General features: G+C 33.3%; 1 protein-coding gene across 2 annotated transcripts in view; it reads right to left on the reverse strand.

The window, feature by feature from the left end:
* Positions 1-25,051, reverse strand: part of Mei4 (meiotic double-stranded break formation protein 4) — a 143,843-nt gene that overhangs the window by 40,927 nt on the left and 77,865 nt on the right. For both annotated transcript variants that reach the window (XM_026410379.2, XM_026410373.2), the window contains one exon: positions 18,969-19,100. In XM_026410379.2, the coding sequence (XP_026266164.1) occupies positions 18,969-19,100 (132 nt within the window). The remainder of the gene's footprint in view (positions 1-18,968; positions 19,101-25,051) is intronic.

Raw genomic sequence — 25,051 nt, forward strand, 5'->3', positions numbered from 1 at the left:
AAAAGCATTAGTAATTTTGCTGTTTTACATCAGCATTTACCCTTTATAACCCTTAAGATGCCCTCCAAACTAAAGTGGTAAAATGGCCACAGAGGTGATCATGATGCAATTTGTTTGAGGAGTATCCATAAAACTCACCTTAGATGGGGTGTCATTCTAAAGTTTGATTCAACTCCCTTGGGATCAAATTATCTACACTTAACTATTAAGCATCTGCATTTGTTTCTAGAATTAGGTTCTGAGGAGTGTATTCTCCAAAGCCACTGACCCAGCTGGCAACAGAACCAGAATTAGAACTCAGAGCTCCCAATTTGCTCCCTGTTCTCTTTCCACATATTTACCAATTGTATTACATCTTTTTCTTCATCCATAGCAAAATAAATTTAAGACCTTGAGTAAATTATATTACTTAAAAATGTGAACCTATTATTTTGTTAAAGAACAAATAACCTGATTTTTACATTTTAAGTTGCTTCTTCATAGCGTCTTCAAAAATGGCTTTTTAAATCATAAATCAGAGGTTGTATATCACGACATATGATTTATAGTGACAATTTTCCTGGTCTTATCTATGATTTACTGCTCATACCCTCTAGCATGACCTGACTGGATGAAGATTCAATGATTGTTTTGAAGATTCATTTATTGTTTTGCTTTAAAAAATAGCTTTTAAAGTCATGTTTGCCTACATTTTAAAAGCTTTGTGCTCATTTAGTTTTTCTCAACAGGTTAATGGATTTGAATTGAAATAGAAAAAGGTCAATTAAGTTACCAGTAATTTAATGAGAATATTATGGCAACAGAAAAGATCTTTGCATATAAAGCATCTTTAACTGACTTAAAGAATTTTTTACTTTTGGAAAAAAATGAGAAAAAAATATGGTGATTTATCCAGTGTTAACTTCTCAGCAAAATCATCTTAAAAGGCAGCTGTACTCCACAGAAACACTGTGGTGGTATTTTGTTTTAAATAGTCACCACCTACATGCTATTTATCTACATAGCATTTATTAGAAGCAAACAGTGTCCAAACATTCAGTGGGTTTCTAAAAGGCTTAGCAATTTTTTAAATTCAACATTCCACTATTCCACAAACATATGATAGTCAATTCTGTCAAATTTAGATTTGGGAACAGAAAAAAATATGTCTACTGTCTACCAAAGATAATCAGTTTGTTTTATTTTTTCCTTGTTACTTCCTTGTTACTGGGAGACTTTCTGCCAAACTGTTCCTGTAGCTTTGAATTATTTGAATCTAAGATTGATTCTGCATCCTTTCTAGTTTTTCTGATGAAGAAAATTTAGTCTAAAAAAATATTCAAAAATAAATCCAAGTGGAAAACAAGTGCAGGATTTGTCTGGCTCTTAACTATTCCATGAACTGTTTTCCTAAACTGCGTCTTTTCCAGGAGTTCCCAGAGGACACAAGAATAGAAGTTTGGAGATATTTCAAGATCCAAACTACTGTTTCACTGTCCTTTAAATTTTGATACACCAGTGCAATGTCTTAGATTCTTTTTATATCATAGTATTGCTGGTCTCATAAAATGAGTTGCCAAGTGTTTGCTCTTCTAATGTTTGGAAGAGACTGTTGGGAAGTGTAATGTTTCTTTATAAATTGTTCTGTAGAATTTGCTACTAAAACCATCCAGGTCCAGGGTTTTCTTTGTTGGGAGGTTTTAAACTATAAATTCAAATTTATTTAATGAATGTATAAGATTATTGAGGTCATCTTTTTTCCTCACACAGCTTGTATAATTCTAAGAATTGTTCTATATCATCTAATTTGAATTTGCAGGAACAGAGATATACATAGTGGCCCCATACTATTCTTTTTTAAAAAATATTTATTTTTTAGTTTTAGATGGACACAATATCTTTATTTTATTTTTTTAATGTGGTGCTGAGGATCGAACCCAGCACCTCAGGCATGCCAGGTGAGCACGCTACCACCTAAGCCACATCCTGAGCCCATCCCATATTATTCTTTTAACATCTGTACTGATGTCCTTTTCATTACTGAGCTTTATAATTTTTATCTTCTCCCCCAACCAAATAATCAATCTTTGGCTTATTGATTAATTTCTGTTGCCCCTTTTAGTATTCTAATGATTTTTACAATCATCTTTAGTATTGTCTATGTGATTTGAGCTTAATTTTCTCATGCTTTTCCAATTTCTTACATTATTGATATAAGACCTCTCTATGATACTATCTTATGCATCTGATGCTATAAATTTCCCTTATAATTATTACTTTAGGTGCAATTCACATTTTGATGTATTATATTTTTTGTGATCTTTTTATTGGTTGCTCAAAACAAATAAACTGGAAATTTTTTTCTAATATCCCATTAGATTTTATCTTTGACCACTGGGTTATACAGAAGAGTACTCATCAATTTCCAAACAGGAGGATTTTATAGACACTCTTCTGTTATTAACTACTCACTAAATTCTATGATAATTACAGAATATCCAACACATAATTTCAATTCTTTAAATCTTGCAAAGTCTATTTTGTGATTCAGAATATGATTTATCTCAGTGCCTGTTAAATGTGCACTTGAAAATATTATGGATTCTATTGTTGTTGGGTGGATGGTTCTATTAACAACACTTGAGCCAAACTGGTTGATCGTTTTTTTTCAGTTCTTCTACAATGATTGCTGATTTTTCATTTAGTTTTACTATCAATTACTAAAACAGCATCAAAATCATCAGGAACAACTACATATCTTCTCTGAAGTTTAACAATTTTTGTTTCATGTTTTGGAGTTTCACGCATTTCTTAGTTGTACACATATTTAGGACTACATCTTTCTGGTGAATAACATGCTTGTCATTATGTGATATCCTTGATTATCCTTACTGATCTTCCATGATCCTTCTGCCTCAGCCTCCTGTGCTGCTGGGATTATAGGCATGTGCTACCACATCCAGCTCCTACTGATCTTCCTTCTTTAGAGATGCATTTTTGCTAATAATAATACAGTCTACCCAACTTTCTTTGGGTTAGTATTTTCATAGTATAAATATACCTTCTTCTGGAGTAAATACTTCTTAGCTTCTAATTTAATTATCTTGTTTAAAATATTTTTGGTAGTTTATTTTAGGAATTAAATTAAATTTCTAATTTTTTTAGTGTATTTAGAGTTAATATTTTCCACTTTGACTAGCAGCCTCACAACCACAGGTCTCTGATATCCTGAGCACCTTATGCTTTAGTTGTTATATACATTGCATGTACAAACACCAGATGATGATATAGCCTTTGTTTCATCAGTCACATAGATTTAAAAGAATGTAATAAAAGCAACATGCTCTATTATATTCACTCAAATATTAAGCTTTACTTTTGCTCTTCCTTTATTCCTGAAATTACAGTTTTCTTTGTCATGTCAGTTCATCTTAGTCTGAAGTACTATGTGTAGCATTTCTTTCACAGAAGGTCCACTGACAATAAATTCTTTTAGTTTTTCTTCATGTGAAGTACATGCCTATCATTCAAAAGGGTATATTTACTAGATGTGGGACTTGATGTTTTTCTGTAAATTTGGGGCCAGTATGGTTTCTGATTTGAAGTGTGCGGTCATTTGAAATGTTATATCATTTTTTTCCTTTGTAAAAAGAAAAGCATCATCTTCAGTTTTGAAGAAGTTGAAAATTTCCCTAACTTCAGTGTTTATGATTCACCAGAAAATCAATATATTTATGGTTTTCTCCAAATTCTGCATTTTTTTAGCCATTAGTTTCAAATATACTCTTTGTCACAAATTTCTTTCACCTCTCCTTCAGGTACTCTAGTGGTCTGAGTGTTGTAACTTTTGATGCCCCCCCCCCCTCGAGATTTCTAGAATTCTGTTCAACCATTGTCCATTATTATTTTTTTCTCCAAAATTAGATAATTTTAATTTTCCTGTCTCATGTATGCTGACCTTTTTCTATGTCAGCTTTCCGGGCACATCTACTATTGACCCATATAATGAATATTTTATTTCTGATATTGTATTTTTCACTTCTAAAGTTTACATTTTTAAATATACATGTTTATGTTAAAATTATGTACATATGTAAATGTGTGTACACACACATTATACACACACATACACACACATATGTAAATATGTTACTATTACCCTGAACTCTGGTGTGAACTCTATCTTTTCATTCATTTCAAGAGTGTTTATATTTACCTCAAGGAGCATGGCTATAACATTTGCTTTAAAATTTTTTTCTAAAATTTTTAATATCTGAGTTATCTCAGGGATATTCTCAGGGATGCTTTCCTGATTCTTTGTGTTTAGTGAGTAATTTTGGATCATATCTTAGATCCTCTGAATAGTGTGCTGTAAAACTCTGGGTTCTATTAAAGATTTTTAGAGAAAGTTGATGTTTTGATTTGTTTTATCAGACAATCAAAACGGTTAGGTCCAATGTTCAAATTATGTCTTGCCTTCTGTGGGTGAAAATTTCACTGTCAGATTTCAATGTCTTTACTACAGTTTTGGTGTAACCCAGGTATGTGCCACTAAGGAGCTTGTCTGGGTTATGTGAAGTGGACTATATCATAATTCAGTTCTTAAAGACTTGCGAGTGTTTGGCATCTATCTCAGCTCAGGGGTGAGTCTGAAAATTATGTCCTTCATACAGAGAATTAAGAATACCCTTCTCCAGGTCTCTCCTCTTTAGGGCTCATCTCTACCCTTTTCTGATCCCAGGAATCTCTTTACCTATTTCTTCCTCTGTGAGAGACTAAGTTTCTCTCAGAGTTTTAACTATTCATGCCATCCATACACTTACATGATTGTGACCTACTCACTGCATCAACAGAAGAGAAAAAAAATTATAAAGGAAAACAAAAGTATCAAGGATTCCTGCCCTACTCAGCATAAAAGCACCATTCCCACTTCTTTTGCCAGAAAGACATATGTTTTAGTCAAAATTTTTGCTGTTCTAGAGCACTGCATAGTTCCCTCTTAAGCTGCTCTTGGATCAGACATGAGAGATAAAAGAGAAACATGGAAAATATAATCCAGCTAGTATTGTTTATTTATATTTTTTACATTTTAGAGTCCTCAAGCAGTTGATTTTTATTTTGTTTTCTCCAAAACTTCAGAATTTTAATCAATGGGAAATACAGAATGGAGTGGTTTATATCGCATCCTTACCCTAAATTGTATTTTGGATTTTGAACTTTAAGAACTTAAAATTTTATTGATTATGCAAAGATAAAAGTATAAGTCAAATAAAATGTATATTCTGTCCTCACATGACAAATCTTTGAATCCTTTAAGATGCTCAATGCCATGGACTGAGAAAGAAATTCAAACATTACAATTAAACTAATTTGGTAACTCTGCAATGTTTCTTAAAGTCTGTCCAATACCATAAACCTTAACAACTAGAGTTTAAACAAAAATCTTTGTGGTTACCCAGTCCTGTGTTACACAGAAGATGGTTCAAAAACTATCTGTTTTCAAAACAATATCTGAGAACTTTTTCCTGAAGCCACAGTGTAATTTTCCCTCTTCCCTCCCCTCATTTCTCTATCTCTGTTTCTTTTTGCGGTAGTAGGGACTAAACACAGCCTCATGCTTGATAGACAAATATTTTACCACTGAGGAATATTAGCAGCTCCCCTTTAAATTTGTTATTTCTAAACAGAGTCTTGCTAAATTGCTTACTATTTACCTTGAACTCTAATCCTCATTCTTCAGCTTCCCCAGTAGCTGGGTTTATGGGCATATGCCACCACATCCAGCTATTATTAATTTTTACACATGTGTATTAGTATCAGTAGAGTTTTCCCTTTAAAGTTTCATATCTTGTTAAATAGTAATTACAATAGTAGTAAACAGCAATTGTGCACTTATATCAAGTTCGCTAACCACAAATGTTTTAACTTCATGAAACCCACAAAAACTGCATGCAATAGATAGTATTGCTATCCATACTTAAGAAGAGAAAAATTGAGGCTTGCACCAATTATTGTTTTTTATTTAATCCTTGAATGCTTAAATATTTTTTCTAATAAATAGGCAAGAAAATTTTAAATACATTTGTGCAATGATACAAACAGATATTTAAAAAATGAAAATTCTGTAATATCTTAATAGACAGTGGTAAGATTTTCCCAAGTGTCACATCATATTTTATTATACTTTTTGGTTTGTTCAAGTCAAGATACAGATAAAATTCATATATAACAAGAATTGGAAAATCTCTTAAGAGTCAGATAATAAGTATTTGATGCTTTGCAAGCCATACGGTCTCTATTGAAAATGTTCAACTCTGTTGTTTCAGTGTAAAAGCAGCTTAGTCAAGGCATAAATGAATAGATATGGCTGAGTTCCAATAAAATTTTATTTACAAAAGCAGGTGGCAAGCTAGATTTAGCTCATGGACCACAGTTGATCCATCCCTGAAACATGGCTGTCATTTAATATGTTTCTTTAGTTACTTTAAAAATGTAGACACATGCTTCTGCTTAGACTCCCTTGCTCAATTTCTCATTATAATGCAATCTATTTGCTGAAGAAAATGAATTGTTTTCCTAAATAATCTGGGTTTCGTCAGGTGCCTCCTCTTGGATAATTTAATATGCTCCTCTGTCTCTGTATTGCCTGTAAGTATGCAATTCACCTGAGAGACTTCAGGCTTGATTTGTTAACCAGACTGTTTCAGAGGTTACAATATATGTAGGCATCTGATTCCAAAGCTCATGCTCTTAGCCACATGATTTAGTTTATCCATGGAGACATCTCTTTAAAAAGATTTAGTCTATTAAGTGATAAATGAATGTCCTCACTTTCATCTTTATAGCCACAGATGAAAGTTTTTCCTAAATAGTAGTTTCAAAAAGGCATTCAGTAAAGTGGAAATTTTTTAGGTCAATCGTGTATTTTGAAGAGTTTTAAGCCTTGTTTCATCCATACCTAATGATTACTTTTATCAAAAACGCCAGTAATGGAGAAAACTGCATAAATATGATAAAGTAGAGCTTATTATCAGAAATTTCTCTTAAGTTCTTTTTAAACAAACCAAAACTTAAAAAAAAGGAAAAAACCCACAACAAGGGCCTCTAATCTCTATTTTGTTTTCTTGTGCTCAGTTTGATATAAATTCTATTTTCCCTGATAGATTGACTGCTGACCTAGCCAAGCTTCCTAGATCTTAAGATATAATTAAAATATGCATAATTTTAGAAAAGAATATGGTTCTTCTCTCAACAGAAACAGGTCAGCTGTTTCTTGCTCAGAGCTGATTATTTTTCTTTTTATCTTATTTAAAATGCTTATTTCATTGCTACATTTTGCCCTGGTACAGAAAATTAGCTTACTTTTGAGAAGTATAAGTATGTGTACACTTGTTCCAGATTCAGAATCTTTTATTTGCATGTTCTATTTTAATTAATGAATTGCTTTACTTAACAAGAAAAATAGACATCTAAAAGAAAAATACTTTCTGATGTATGCAGTGGAGCTTCTGAATTTCTGTCTGCTAATATTTTTTCATCCAATTTTTAAAATCTACATGCATGTAGAAATTTCATCTACTTTGTAAACATTAGGTCTCTGAAGTATTTAATGTAAGTATGCATATAATACTCTAAATTCAGATTTCAGCCTATCAATATTCCAAAAGCACTATTCATTTTTAATAGCTTTGATACTATATTCACAAACATGCTGATTAGATAGAGATATGAACTGCATCTAAGGAGAAAAACATTTCTAAGAAGCAATTAAGACTGGAATTTCATTTAAAATCAATATACTTCTGGCACTTAGGAGTCTTTTTCGGTAGACAACTATTTTGTGATGCCAAAAGCACAGATCTTAATTACACATAATATATAAATTCAAATACATTGCTATTTTCTCATCTATTACTTCAGATTCCATATGTCTTTTTGTTTTTAATTTTAGTTATAGATGAACACAATATCTTTATTTCATTTTTATGTAGTGCTGAGTATCGAACCCAGTGCTTCACACCTGTGAGGCAAGCACTCCACCATTGAGCTATAGCCCCAGTCCCAGATTCCAAATTTCTGAAAAAAATGTTTTGACTTATGGATATACTGGAAAAGTGTCATGTGTGTAAAAATTATTTTGTTTACATAATTTCTAAAAATAGTATATTTGTGTATTTTTCCTTTCTAAAAACAGTATATTTGAGTATGATTCCTTCTTGGATATTTCATTCTTCCTTTCAATTTAACATGCTTTCAAATTGTACCAATATCAATACATGAAGACCTAATTTATTTATTCTAGCTGCTTTATAGTTATTTTTCCTGCACCAGATATAGCCATATTTTATAAGACTCCTATTTCTAATTTTGAGCTATTGAAAAGAGGTCAAAATTACCATCCTTGTACAAGATCCCTTTGTATGGCAGACTTGCTATTTCTCAGAGGGTATATATCTTTGATTTGGTCCAGTGATGAATTTCATTTTTCTGTATGGTCACTAGCATCTCTGATGCCATCAAGTTAACTTTTTAAAAGTCTGTGTCAATATAAGCAGTAAAAAACATTTTACTGTTTCTGTAATTGGCATTTCCCTAGTACCACTGAGGCTGAGATCATTCATGTTAATTTATTTACCTTTTATGTTTTCTCTTTTATCAAACTTCCTTTTCATATCTTTAAGTTCATTTTCTATTAAACTGGTCATCACTTTTTTATTGGTGTGTGGTTCATCATAATATATACAAATGTACTATTAATCTTTGATATATTATAGTTTTTACAGAATGTTTGGGGGAAAATATCTTAAAACTATTTACCATGGAAACAAATTAAACCTTTATAAATAACTTTTCTTTGTAAATCGATTCAGTTCCATAAGCAAATCTCCTAGCACATTGAGAACACAGACACTTGGCAGCAAATTGAGGGGAAAGAAGGTCAATGACCCCACCTACTGCCCTGTTAAGTGAACCTCCTGGTGGTGCTGAAAAGTGCTAGAGGAATATTCCATTGTGTATATATATCACAGTTTGTTTATTCATTCATCTATTGAAGGGCTTCTAGTTGGTTCCACAATTTAGCTATTGTGAATTGTGCTGCTATAAACATTAATGTGGCTGTGTCACTGTAGCATGTTGTTTTTAAGTCCCTTGGGTATAGACCAAGGAGTGGGATAACTGGGTAAATGATGGTTCCATTCCAAGTTTTCTAAGGAATCTCCATACTGCTTTCCATATTGGCCACACCAATTTGCAGTCCCACCAGCATTGTATGAGTGACTTTTCCCCCACATCTTCACTGACACTTATTGTTGTTTGTATTCTTAATAGCTACTATTCTGACTGGAGTGAGATGAAATCTTAAAGAGTAGTTTTAATTTGCATTTCTCTAATTGCTAGAGATGTTGAATATTTTTTCATATATTTGTTGATTGATAAACAAACTATGGTATATATACACAATGGAATATTACTCAGGATTAAAAGAAAATAAAATCATGGCATTCTCAGGTACATAGATGGAGTTGGAGGATATCATGCTAATTGAAATAAGCCTGTCCCCCAAACCAAAAGCTGAATATTTTCTCTGATAAGTAGATACTTATCCATAGTGTGGGTGGAGGTAGGAGCATGTGAAAAATGGAGAAACTTTGGATAGGGCAGTGGGATGGGAGGAGGAGAAAAGGGAATAGGGGTAGGAAAGATGGTAGAATGAGATGGACATCATTATCCTAGGTACATGTATGAATACACAAATGGTGTGACTCTACTTTGTGTACAACCAGAGAAATGAAAAATTATGCTTCATATGTGTACTGTGAATTGAAATGCATTCGGCTCTCATGTACAGCAAATTAGAATAAATAAATAAATTAAAAAAAAAATAAAAAGTCAAAAAAAAGAAAAGTGCTAAAGGAAAAAATCTGAATTATTAAAAGAAAGCTCCTGTCTACAGAATTACTTATACTACATAAACTCATTACATAAACTCAGAACTTATGAGCTGTGGATTCTTGAAGATGGTTCCATAAGCTGTATAATGCTCTGGATTATAAAACAGAAAATGTATAAAAACTTAGAGCCTTTTGTGTGAAAAGCCCTACAAAATCTCACTTGGAGACCTCATCTTATTCCATTTGAAAAATAAATCTAAGGAGACATACAGGATGCCCGCATCTGTTTCTGATTCATCTGGGCCCTTTGATTCTTAATATTCCTGAAATTGTAGTAAGCTGATATTGAGATCTCCGATTCATAGGACTTGACAATCTGTCTGATTATGAATATTTATTCATAAGGTTTGGCAGCTATTTTGCAGGGTTAAGCTTGACCCCCTTCCCTGCCAATGAATTTCTATTTTATCTATAGTGTCTGCCTTGTTTTAGGTTCTCCCTCACTCTCCCTACCTGATTTAACCTGACACATCATAAAAAACATCTATCTTTCTAATGATTCCAGTTTCTTTCCAAAATGTTACCTCTGCCCTTCCCTGTTTACCCTTCTCTCAAAGTAACTGGTAAATTATACTTGACCTTCCTATCAAGTGATTCAAGGAGTCTTCATTTAGCCAGAGCCATGAAAAAATATTAGATTTTACCTAGGAAAAGAGCACATGACTGATAAATTGGGCAGAGTTACATTTTTGTTTTAATGACCCAGACTGAAGCTAAAAAAAAATTCCTTAACATTCACATAAAATGAATGTGACACACCTCTTTCCCCATCACCATTCTAGAGTAAATAAAAAATTACTTTGATAAAATTTTAAAAGTAAAATACATTGATAAGCCAGCTTTTAGCAGTACAAATTTAGTAATGGCTCATAAAGACTGATTCTATGAAAATCACATGCCATCCAGTTCAGCAGAGAAACCTATGTACTTATTAATAAAATTCTCATAGAAAAGGTGTGTTTCTTCCTGCTCAAATTTTTTGTAATAGTTTATAATAAGAAGAATTTGAATTATTTATTCTTTAAATGTATTTTTTAAAGTTTTAGCTGTAAAGCTATTAAGTAGTAGATTTTTTTGAGGAGGAAAATGAGAGACTTAATTACTACTTCAATCTCATTATTAATCTATTTAGGTTTTCTATTTATTCTTGATTCAATCTTGGTAGACTAGATGGTCTAGGAATTTATAATTTTCTTCTAGATTTTGGAATTTATTGGCATATAATTATTTACAGTATTTGCTTATGATCTTGGTATTTGTGGTATCGGTTGTAATGTCTCCTTTTTCATCTCTGATTTTACTTACAAAAGTCTTCTCTCATTTTTTTCTTAGTCTAGCTAAAGGCATGTCAATTTGGTTTATCTTTTTAAAAAATCAACACCTTGCTGTATTGATATTTTGTATGTTTTATTTTAGTTTTTATTTCACTTATTTCTTCCCTGGTCTTTATATTTTTTATTTGTTCTTTTCAGTTATACATAACAGTAGAGTATATTTTGCCTTATTTATACAAACATGGAGTACATCTTCTTCTAATTAGGATAATTATCATTCCAGTTTCATGTTTGTACATGATGTGGAGATTCACTATAGTATATTCATATATGGACATAGGAAACTTATGCCATAATTTCACTTCTCTTTATAGCTAAGTAAATTTCCACAGTGTACATAATATACATTTTCTTTATTCATTCATCTTTTGAAGGGCACCTAGCTTGGTTCCATAATTTAGCTATTGTGAATTGACCTTTTATAAATATTAATGTGGCTGTGTCACTGTAGTGCTGATTTTAAGTCCTTTGGGTACATCTTGAGGAGTGGGATAACTGGGTCAAATGGTGGTTTCATTCCAAGTTTTCTAAGGAATCTCCATACTACTTTCCAGAGTAGTTGCACCAATATGCAATCCCATCAGCAATATATGAGTGTACCTTCTCCCTCACATCCTCACCAACCCTTATTGTGACTTGTATTCTTGATTGTTGTCATTCTTACCTGAGCGAGATGAAATCTCAGTGTAGTTTTAATTTGCATTTCTCTAATTGCTAGAGATATTGAAAATATTTTCATATATTTGTTGACTATTCATACTTGTTCTGTGAATAACACATTTAAAAAAAATATGTATTTTTTTAGTTGTAGTTGGACACAATATTTTTATTTTATTTACTTTTTTTATGTGATGCTGAGGATGAAACCCAGGGCCCTGCATGTGCTAGGTGAGTGCTCTACTGCTGAGTCACAACCCCAGCCCCGAATAACCCATTTATTGATTGGATTAGTGTGTGTGTGTGTGTGTGTGTGTGTTAAGTTTCTTGAATTCTTTATATATCCTGGAGGTTAATGCTCTATCTGAGGTTCAGGTGACAAAGGTTTTCTTCCATTCTGAAAGCTCTCTTGCCAAACTTTTGGTTCTTTTGTTGTGAAGAAGCTTTTTGGTGTGATACCATCTTATATATTAATTCTTGATTTTACTTCTGGTGGTTTAGGAGTCTTGTTGAGGTAGATGGTTCCTAACCTTACATGATGGAGACTCGGGTCACTGTGCTAATGCTTATGTCCTTGATCCACTCTGAGTTGAGTTTTGTGTAGGGTGAGAGAAAAGGGTTTAATTTCATTTTGCTATACATGGATTTCCAGTTTTCTCAGCACCATTTGTTGAAGAGACTATCTTTTTTCCAATGTATGTTTATGGCACCTTTGTCTAGTATAACTATATTTATGTGTCAGTCCCATAGAACAGAGTAGAACAGTGGTCTCTTAAGACCTTGAAGGGCAGGAAAGAAGTTAGATAAGGAGCACCAAAACACAATTAGATAGGAGGAATCAGTTCTGTTTTTCTATAGCACATTGCAGAAATTGTTGTTTACAACCATCTAGGATACATTTCAAAATAACTAGAAGGGTGTGAAAGTCTCCAACATATAAAAATGATTAATGTTTGAGTAGGCAGAAGTACTTTTTATTTTTATTTGGTCACTACATGTTTTGTATATATATAGAATTATCATACCATACCCTATAAAGATGTATAAATTATCTCAATAAATATAACAAAATGAAGTAAAATAAAATATGGAAAATATAGAAAAATCACCAAAATCATGGCTTTTGCTTTTTCCAGAGATAATCACACTGGCATGCTCTGTAACTATTTGTTTATTGTCCTATTGGCATAATGACTGAGATATTCAGTCAATAAAATCTTGATTTTATTCTGTTTTGAACTGCCAAACAACGTAGGCCCTGAGAAAATCAATGTCAGTAGTGTACAGAATCCTCTAAGAATGCTTTTTAAACTTATTTTCAATAGAAAACTAAGGTGATTACTCCTTAAGATGGTAAATACACTACAATCATGATGAGAAAATTCTTTCACTATGAAAAGAATGATAGAGAGGAATTAACATTTGAATTCCTCAGAGGACAGTCTTCAACTTGCTGGAACCTAGTCTTTATTGAAATGGCTGAAACCAAAAAGAAAAAGGATCTGTTTCCCCTCATTTACCACCAACCGGTGAAGACAGGTTATGTGCGTGCAGTGAGGAGCCTGAAGAAACAGAGTGGTCTGAAAGGAATCCTTCCTCAGCCTTTCACCCTTTTGGACATCTATAAACACTGCCAACAGACCCCAGAGCTCGGCCAGAAGCTGAAGTCAGAGAAAGCTGCAGCCCTGCAAGCCAAGAAAACCCAAGGGTTATACATCACCATCAATTCAGAAAACTCAGAAGAGGAGGAGAAATGGGAGGAGGATGATTCCGAAACTGTCAAAGCCATCCCTAAACTCCATCTACCAATGCCTCAGCAGTTGTGCCAGATATGCCATCAAGCATGAAAGTGAAGGCCAAGGCAAAGACCAAGAAAGCTAACAAGATGCTGAATTCTGTGCCACATCCTGCCTCAGTGTCCAAGAACTCAACATTATCCTCAGCAAAAAAATCTTGGTCTCAGAAACATAGGAAAGGGGCAATGTTTCAGGGCACAAAGCCGCTGCCAAGCTTGGGACTGTGTCAGCGGTCCTTCACAACAGCTTCAGTGAGGATACCTCCAGCTACAGTGATGAGACAGATGTGGAGAAGAATACCTCAGTAAAACCAGCTCAGGTCAAAGCCACACCAGCTGGGACCAAGGAGTCTCCAGTGAACATGGCAGCCCCAAGGCCTGGTAATTTGGAGGAAATGACACCCCAGGTCAGAGCAGGGGCCTTGACCCCAGCTGGGGAAGCCAAGAAGTCAAAAGAGCAGTTGAAAATCAGCAAGAAATCATCCCAGAGTGATAAAGAGGTCCCTACAGTAACACCCAACTAGTTTCTCTTCCCAAGTTATGTGAACGTAGAGCTTCTCCAAGCCAATTCCCAGGCTTCAAAGTTCACTCTAAAGACCTGCAGCTTCTTTGTTTCTTCTACTCTGGTGAACAAAGATGACCCAGATGGCAGACTGGAATCTCAGCATGAAGGAGCCAGCGTTTCCCTTAAAACAGATGCCACCAAGGAAAGCAGCAAGAAAGGTTTGAAACCAAAGTTGTTGGGAGACCAGTCCATCCCCAAGAGCAAGAAGAAGAATCAGCCAGAGATCAGGGAAGGCCCAGAGGGAACTATTTTATCAGAAAAGCCCTCCAGGCCTTCCAAAGGGACATTAAAGAGAGACAAAGCAAATGGCAATAAAAAGGAGAAGAAGGGGAAGGTATCTTCTGATTCCCAAGGGGCCAACAACAAGCCAGAAGGGGAGCAGGGATGGTGAAGGTTGAGTGTGGAGATCAAAATGACACAAGAAGCAGAAGCAAGAAGAAATCTGATAAAGTCCTTAAACTCCATCTACCAATGCCTCAGCAGTTGTGCCAGATTTGCCATCAAGCATGAAAGAGAAGGCCAAGGCAAAGATCAAGAAAGCTGAAAAGATGCTGAATTCTGTGCCATATCCTGCCTCAGTGCCCAGGAACTCAACATTATCCTCAGAAAAAAACATCTTGGTCTCAGAAACAGAGGAAAGGGGCATTGTTCCAGGGCACAAAGCTGCTGCCAAGCTTGGGACCGTGTCAGCGGTCCTTGACAACAGCTTCAGTGAGGATACCTCCAGCTACAGTGATGAGACAGATGTGGAGATGAATACCTCAGTAAAACCAGCTCAGATCAAAGCCACACCAGCTGGGACCAAGGAGTCTCCAGTGAACAGGGAAGCCTCAAGACCTGGTAATTTGGAGGAAATGACACCCCAGGTCAAAGTAAGGGCCTTGACCCCAGCTGGGGAAGCCAAGAAGTCAAAAGAGGAGCTGCAGAAAAACTGGTCTACTTGAGTTTCCTTGAACATTATGACCCTGTGGTTAGAATATGTGGAAATATATCATTTACTATTATAAATAGCCATGCTACTGACATTTATATATAGTATATATAGTATATTTGTTGTTAGAAAAGACTTGCCTCATGTTGCAAATGTACCCTTTTTCCTGCTAGAGTTTAATATTTCCTGTTTCTTTGCTGTGGTATCTTAATTATTCTGTACTCTTTGCCATTTTCTTGAATACACTTAAAATAAAGACTTTATTTGTAGATCAATTTTAAGTTTTCAGAAAAGTCACCAAGTGTAAGTCAGAGATCTGCTATACCCTTTGCATGACTTCCCTTACTATTAGCATCTTTCATTGTTATGGTATATTTGTCAAAATTAATAAAGAAATATTGATATGTTAAAAACAAAAAGAAAAGAATGATAGATGCAGTTTTTAATTTAAATCAATTGTTAAGAACCCCCAAACAAAGTAATAAAAATATGTTTGTCAAGATATTAGGAAGTTTTATACTAAGCATTATACAAACGATTTTTTAAAGACCCCCCACAAGATTGAATTCAGCTGAAAACAGTTAAAGAGTTCCTAGGATAAGAAGAGACAAACTCTTTAAAAATCTGGCTCATGGTCACAGCAGAGTTTATATAAATGTATTAAATTTGACACAGGTATATTATCTGCTATAATTTCAGTACTATAAAGTAAGTAAGACAGTATGCATACGAGTAGCAGAAGACAAATGAATATAGAATAGTGTCAGTGAAAGACAAAGAACTGAGATGGATAGTCAGTAACATTATCATTGCATAGTTTATCCTCCAGATTTTGGAGCTGGACCTCTCGGTTCAATAACCTTGATACTCTCCTTATTGTGACTCTAGTTAGGTTACTTAAAATCCCTGATCCTAATTGCCTCTTTAGCAAGAAAATAATTAACTAATAGTGTAGGTGGGGAAATTAAATGACATAAAATAAAATAAGTAGCTATTTTAACAAAGAATGTATGTGAAAGACTTGCGCTAAGTATGAAATACATTTGGAATAGGGTTTGATACATAAATTTGCTCAATAAATATCCAGGACAATAATTACCATTGAAGTTCTCATTGATCTTTATTAAATAGGACCTGTCCTCTGTCTGATATAAATATACATTACAGTATGTATATATGTGTGTAAATATACATACACAATTATGTTTTGAATTAGTAACTTCTTAGAAAAGTTTGCATCATTAAAACTAAAGCCATTCTTCAGTTATTTGTGATACCATAGTATTCATTAATAAACTTTTTTAAATGACCTAAAGAATCAAGTATAAAAGCAATTAAGAAAAAAATAAATTTGTTTTAGTTTCAAAAATTTGTTAAGATTTAAAAATATTTTTTAAAAAACTGAATCACACTATGGAATGCCCAGATCTTACTTGCACATTTTGCTGAATTCTGACAACTGTATATACCCATGTAACCAAACTTCCAACCCCTCATTTTCTCCTATCCTCTCTCAAGTCAAGCACTGTTCTCACCATACATTAGTTTTGCCTGTTTGAGGATTTAATAGAAATGAAATCATATCACACTTGTTCTTTGTGTCTGGCTTATTTTGTTCAGCATAGTGGTATTTTTTAGTTTAATCTATGATGATTATATCATTGGTTCAATACCTTTTATGGTTGAGTAGTATTCTACTGCATATATTTATGATACATTGATTCACTGATTCACCCATCAGTGAAAATATGGCTTTTTTTTAAAGATTGATACTCTTAAAATTAAAGCTACTATGAACATTCATTCATGTATGATTCTTCATGTAAACCCACCTGCTGAATTGTGTAGCCATGTGGAAAGCATATGATTAACTTCTGGAGAAACTGCCAGACTAGAACTGCTTCTGAATCCTTTTCTTCTTAAAATTGGCTACAGTGCTTTCTGCTGTCTACTGTTAAAAATGCTAATAGTTTCCTTGTTTTTAATCAATATTAACATCTTGAAGGGCTATTAAAATAATTGATTGGGACAGTTCATGTGAGGTATTTAACACATACAACCGAACAAAAACTAGTTGTTGTTGTTGTATTACTTTTTCTCTTATTATTTTTTAAAAATGACAACAGACATAATGCCTGAGTTTAAAATCCAGCTTTAGTATATATTCTTTCTGCAATCTTGATCAAGTTGCTTAAGTAAGTTTTGGTTTCCTTACCTATAAACCAGTTAGAAAGCATAAAAATTTTTCTCCTTCTGCTACTGTAAAAATTAAATGAAAATATGTAAATGAAACTTTTTTTGGTGGGAATGGTGGGATACACCAAAGCCAGCCTCAGAAATTTAGGGGAGACCCTGTCTCAATATATATATATATTTTAAAGAGATGGAAATGTGGCTCAGTGGTTAAGTGCCCCTAAGTTCAATCCCCAGTATCCCTCCAAAAAAACAAAAACACACAAACTTTCTTTTCTGTACTTATTTCTATTCTCTAAACAATGCAATTCAATTAAACTTATTTCCTACATTACTTCCTGTTGTTAAATGCCAAGGCCTTTTCTTGTTTCCTCAGAATCCTTGGCACAACTCTTAATACATAACAATTCAGTGCCTTTGCATTCTCTTATCCTCTGCTTATTTAATTTAAATCTACTCTTCAAGTCTCTCCTTTTACATCAAATCTTTTCAGGGATTTGCAACCTATCAGGATCTTGTAACTCCTACAAAGAACGTCATGTATTTATTTATTTCAACACTGTGCTCTTTTTCAATTAGTCAGTGTGCCTTATCTATTTCTCTTTGAGATCTGTAACAGTGAATTTCCAAAAAATATCAGAGCTCTTATGAGAGATTAGTAATTAGTAATCATTTGAACAATTGCTGATTAGATGATATACCATGTCATACAATTAATTCAACTAGATTATATAATAGTTTCAGTTTCGGATGATGTTATTAAATGTAGAGTACTTGATTAAAAGCTATTTAAATGCACATGTTCATATATTCTTTTCTTGTTAAATTTCTTTCTCTTTACTAAAACATTTGTACCTGTTTTTGATTTCTTTTAATTGTGCTTTTTAATTCTACTAGTAAGACTCTAAGGAAATTAAATGAGCCAACAAAGTGAACACACATAATAAACCAGTCTCACTATCAAAAAATGGAAATGACCATGTTCTTTCTACACATTTGTCAAAAGTGACAAATAAAATTTGGTACAGATAAAAGGGCTTAGTTAGATCACTGGTACTCAACCTAGGTTGCATTTTAGAATCAGTTGGAGGGTTTGAATAATTCCAATTCCTACTACCTTACCCCAGAGACCTCTATTTAGTTGGATTGGTATAAGGTCTGGCAACAAGGTTATAAAGGTTAATCAGATAATTCTTTTGCGCAACTGGGGATGCCACTGGTTAGAGGTTATTCTTTACTTAAGATCTTCTCTAGTTCACTTTCTTCTCACATTTTTGCTTTATGAACATGCAGCCTACCTGGAAAGATTCAAGGCATTTATCTGAATTTTCCTTTGCTGTCACCAATAGAACCTGTTGTACATGTATATACAAGTAGGGATGACAAGATGCCTTTATTTTGAAAACTACTTTATGGAAGTATCTTTCTGTATTTTCAGTAGGTAGAAATACCATTCACATGCATTAGAGATAAGGTAGTAACTAAAATATCATCCTGGCAAGGGGATAAGAGAGAAAGGAAGTCTGTAGCTACATTAACTATAAATGAGAGTCATACATACCTCACTGATGGACCCCAGATCATCAGCAAAGCTGTTTACTTCTGACAGAAGTAGAGATATAATAGATTTTCTCAACAAGCTGCAACTTCCTAGGGTTAACAGACTCTGAGAGATATAATGCTGCACCTGAAACTAAAAATAAAAATGACTAAGTTTCTACTTTATATCAAGTTAAATAAAAGTGTATTTAATGGGCATTTTCTAACACTTTCTACTAAGCTAAATGCTATGGGTAGTGCAAAAAAAAGTCAACATAATTCTAGGAAGTCTCAAGCAAAATTGTAAAATAGACAAATTATAACAATCTAAGCACTATGACTTTATATAGCAGTTAAATTTTGAAATGTATGACAGGGTACTAAAATTAAACTTTTAACTGAAATATCAAAAGATAATATAATAGTTTAGATGATAGACTGTATGCAGAATGAATAAAGATGATAAAACAAGACACTTAAATCTTATCTGATGGATGGCAGACAGTTACAAAATGGTAAGATAAGTTTGAAGATGTCTTTGGGAAGAGCTATGGGTACTCTTTAAGTTCCACTTCCATACTGGACAGGGACAGGAGAGAGAGACTTCCCAGCTTGCCGCAGGTTAAAAAAAAAGCAGGGGGAGCTCAATAGTGATGAGGAAAAAATGTGGGTTACTCAGAATTTTTATACACAGGCAAAAATCCTATTTACCATTAAATATATTTAAAAGGACAGTGGAAAAATAAATTACATCTCAATATTTATTAAGAGTAATGCCATTTAATTATTAAACAAAATAAGGTATGTAAAACATGACTGTAATTTAATTTAATCTATCCTTTAACAAAGTGATGAGTAAGGAGGCTTCAAGTAGTATCTCAAAACACAGAAATAGTCATATACTTTGTCAGTGCTTTACATGAGCTTAAAACCATATTGAGAATACACTGTTTTCAATGAAAATAAAAAATGCCACACACAACTTATAAATGTCACCTTTGTGTCTTTGAGACTTCTCAAACTGATATTTTAATAGTATACATTAATTTTAAAAATTAGCCAAATAACAAAATGAATATAGAGTTCAATAGAAATATTGACTAAAAATATAGACAGGCATAACTGGCTCTTAATAGTATTCTAATACTATTAGATTAAATTAATGCTGAAAACACATCAAGTTATTACCATAGGAAATCATAGATATTTATTTATCATTATTTCTTAATAATGTCATTGACTAAGATCCACGCCCTTCATAACTCTCCAGCACTATTAGACATTAGATTTCAGATTTTCACAACATTTTCATGTTTGTAATGAAGCAAAGTTTTCTCTTAGCTAAACTCTAAAGAACTTCTCATGATTATTTCACTGATACTTTAATTGTGTACTTAAGTCCTTTCTCAATATTTCATTCTTTATGCAACAATTTAAGGTGAAGAAAAAGTTCAGAAAAATAAAAGATGCTTTAGAGAATAGTAATAAAATGATGATAGTAGTGATGGGGTTTATAGAACCTAGCATTATCTGATTCAAATCTCAGCTTCACTGCTCAGGAACTTATACTAGTAACTTACTTATTAACTTCTCTGTTTCACTTCATGGTGCAAAATCGCAATTGTGCTAGTAAATGTTCAGTGGAATGGTTGTGCCTACTAAGTTAAGCAGTAAAAATTCTTCAAATAGTGTCAGGCACCTAGTAAGTGCTCAATAATGAAATGTAACTTAGGATTGTAATAAAAAAGCACTTAAGTTTATATAATAATATTTTAATTAATTGACATTTGTAAAGTTAAATACTATAAATAAAATTTACTTTTCTAGAGTTAATAAAATCCTGTTAGAGAACACTGATAAGGAGAAAAGAAAATTTCATCATAAAGAATTCTTCCACAGCTATGAATTGTTATGTGTCCCCAACATGACTTAAGTACATATAGAGCAAATACTATGTAACCCTTAATGTGGTTTAAAATTCTGTGACTATTATTATAAAAATGGTCTCTATGCTTCCTTAAAGGATAATTGCTTCTTGCCTTTCTTAAATGCAGTGGAACTTTTTAGAGAGACTGATGTGGAGGAAAGGACTCAGGACAATATCATACAAGGCTACTGTATTGGAAAAGCTAGAAGGATTTACTCAACACCCACATCCATCTTTTCCTATCACCTCTTTCTGTATTTTAGAGGCTGAGTAACTATAATTAACTTCTCCCAGATTCCTCTGCAGTTAGGATTTTAGATATTAGCTGAGTTTTACCAACCAGAGCTCCGTATTTGAGCCCTAATTTATAAGTGAATTATGGAGGAAGAGAAGTAGGCATAGGGTGTACATATGGTTGGTGCAGGTTATGGAAGAGGTAACATAGTTCTGACTCATTTATTGCTAGTTCAGAGGCTACCTAATTATGCAGGTTCTTCATCAGAGCAGAAGCAGCAGCCACTTTGCTGGCACTATGGTTTAGGAAGTTATTTCTGAAACTTGACCTTCCAAAAGGTGCTTTGATCTTCAGCTGGAGGATTACAGAGTTCATTGCCACATTAAATTCTTGAAATATGCAAGGGTAGAAATTCCTACTATATGCCTAATTAGTTTGCTTATATGAACTGTGGAGAAGATAGAAGCATCTTGGAGAATGGCTATGAATTATCATAAACTAAATCAGTTGGTGTTTCCAATATTGTATTGCTGTTGTTCCAGATGTAGCTCTCTTCTGGGAAAGATCAACATTATCCCTGCTGTTTGTTAGGTAGGTTTTTATCTTGGAGTTTTTCATTATTCTAATTAAGAGACAAATGTACCAGTTCGTGTTCACCTAGTAGACAGCAACATATGTTTTCTGTCCTTTTTAAGATTATGTCAACCTGCTGGCTCTTTGCCATTATTTACATTCACAAAGATTCTAATCATACATATACTCTATAGAACACCATGCTGGAATACTATGTTGATGCTATTATGATGATATAGCAGGATCTGTGCATGCCAGAAAGTAAAAAAATAAATCCCAGAATACAGGGGCCTGAGATACTTGGAAAATTTCTGTGTAAGATGCACACTGTACTACTACTTCCAAAGTGAAAAACAAGTTGCTTTAGCTTGTATTTCTTATCATTAAGACAAAGATACATTTGAAAGGTCTTTGTGGATATTTAAGGCAACATACATCCTTTGGTCTTACCACCTGAATGCATATATTGAGTAAATCATAAAGCTTTAAATTCTAAAAATGGGCAAGAGTATTATATGAAGAACTCCAGCTGTTCTAAGTTGGAGAACGAGAAACTTTGACACTTAGATCTCACAAACAGTCCAATGTGCTTGGAGCTGATCAATATATGGAGACTGTAGCCCACCCCTGATAAGAAAAGCACAAAGGAGGGATCCTCAGATTGTAATAATGCCAAACCTTTCTTGACAACTAAATATTATTATTTTATAAGAAAACAAAACAAATCTCTTTGCTTCTACTATTTGGCCCAACTTAGTCTGTGATCAGGTGGACATTCAGTCTATCAAATGACTACACAACCAGAGCTACTAATTTGAACTGGGTGCTATCTAAAATCACATATGTCTGACAACAATCCATCAAGTAGTCATTAAATTAACATAATTTGGATAAATCAAGAACTAAAAGCAGAGCAAGTTTTGTTTAATTGTCAGATACTTACAATTCCAACTAGGAGACCACTCCAAATAATGTTGGGTTACTGCAGGAAATTTATGTTTCAAACCAGAGGTCAATATATGCTTTTCTTCACACTTAAGATTATAACTACAGGGGTTCCTCTAAAAGCATATAATAGCACTAAGCCTTAGTATCATATTTTTAAAAATATTTTTTTCATTTGTAGGTGGACACAATACCTTTATTTTATTTATTTACGTGTGGTGCTGAGGATCGAACCTAGGGCCTCAAACATGATAGGTGAATACTCTACTACTGAGCCACAACCCTAGCCCTAGTATCATATTTTTAATAAATAATTTGAACAAAAACTTGCAACCCAAAATTCAGACTATGCAGTACTAGAGAGGCAGTACTGTAGTTAGCAGAATCAAGATACAAATGAATTTTCTAAGCTATAGCAATAAGGCCAAGTAAGCTAAAATCAATGAATATACATGCAAAGGTATGTCTATTTAATTTCCTGTAGTCTGGTACAGAAAAGAAATAAAGATATTTAAAATACTTGCTTTGTGCTAAGCACCTATTCAGATTTTAGCTAATGAGAACTAATGACCAAAAGATTCCAAAACCTTCAAGAAAGGATCAGTGGCACCTTCATAAAGGTCCTCATATTTCCCAGAAGAATCACATGTGGGCTTGGACCTGGGCAAACAAAGATTTCTGTTAGACTGTTAGACTTTGTCATTTTTGTAATGACTTGTTCAAACTAATGTATTTCTGAGACTCTGGAAAGCTCTAGGGCCCTATCTAGAAGTTTTACAACAGCCATCTGTCAATATGCAGAGTGGATTGTGCTTATTTATGACCAACTTCTCCAAGACAACAGATTAATAAAATTTCATTTCCTTATCACTGTAAACTATGCAACATTTGAATGGAAGTCAAAAGTAAATAATAATAAAAGCACAGTGTTTTATGTGCTCAAAAGGATGGAAGGAGTTATAAAATCATAAACCTTCATCAAAACAGTTTATATTCTTGAGCCAGTGCCATTTATTTAAGGATGCATATGAAACTGCTAAAATCAGATACATCAAATCACACATCACATATGAATAATAAAAAAGACGTATGTTCTCGCAAGTTCACAAGTGAATTCAGCAAAGTAAATTTTAAAAATCAGTTTGGGACCAAAGGCACATATCACCAAATAAACAAATAGTAGAGGTTGGTTATATGGAAAAATTATCTATGAATATGCATTAGGATGCTGAACCATTCCTTCTATTTCTATGATATCTAATGGTATAATTCTATTAATAAAAGAAACCAGGTTAAACAAACTAAGATGTCTACTGGAGCAACAGAAACCGTGCTGGTTTCTTTTGTTTAAGAATTTATGCAAAATAGTTGGAATACTCCATCCCCAACAACATCCCCCTGCCATCATATATCTGAGGCATCACATTGCAAACTTTTCTGGATGCATACAAACTTTGAAAGCCTAAACAAGGATCCACAAAAAATGTTCAACAATTTACTATACTCTTTGAAGAGAATTTTCACTAAGTAAACAACTTTCATTGAAGAAAACAACTACTAGACTACACCATAAGTTTCTATAAAGACCAGCACTACAAGCAAGCTGAAAAGTAAGGACAATGAGACATAAAGACATAAGGACAGATGTTATCAATGATAAATGTGCATGACTGATGCACCAATGTCTGTTTTCTATTTTCTGAAGCATGAAGAATTATGCCTTGATTTCTTTATTTTTCTATTATTTGGTAATTAATGTACATTAATTATAAAAACCAAGAACAATAACAACTCTGCATAGAACAAGAAAATAAATTAACAAACCAAGCCTCGGAGATTGGAAGCTGGGAAAATAAAAAAGTATGAAAACCTTTTTCTAGCAATCCTGCATGTATACCTATAAAATGTTTAAAATTACCAAACAGTTGGTCATGATTATTATTATTTTTTTTGTGGTGCTGGGGATCAAACCCAAGGCCTTGTGCATGAATTGATCATAATTTTTAACAAAAATCTGTGTTGTAACAGTGGAGCTCAATAATTGGCAAGAAATTAGTAAGTTGAAATATCCAAAGGACTAACCATGAGCACTAACCCAGACTTTTAGCAAACTATCATGAGTGAGGGTCCCTGCCACTCCAAAGAACTTAAAATGTCACTGCAACAAACTGAATGTAAATGTTCCAAATTCAGTTGAAAGTAAGTATAAGAAACAATGTTCAAAGGTTTTCACTCATATAAAAATACATACACTGTGAAAGTAAATATTTTAGTTTAATTAAAGTCAATATGTTAATGTACAGTGAAAGTTTCTGTTGCAATTAATTACACAAATTAACATTTACATAAGGTAAGTGTGATTATTCATGAAAAATACTATGCTCCTAAAGAACAGAACAAAATAAAAATTAAAGCTTAACTTCTA

The sequence above is a fragment of the Urocitellus parryii genome, chromosome 8 (genome assembly GCF_045843805.1).
Source record: "Urocitellus parryii isolate mUroPar1 chromosome 8, mUroPar1.hap1, whole genome shotgun sequence".
In the NCBI taxonomy this organism is placed as follows: domain Eukaryota; kingdom Metazoa; phylum Chordata; class Mammalia; order Rodentia; family Sciuridae; genus Urocitellus; species Urocitellus parryii.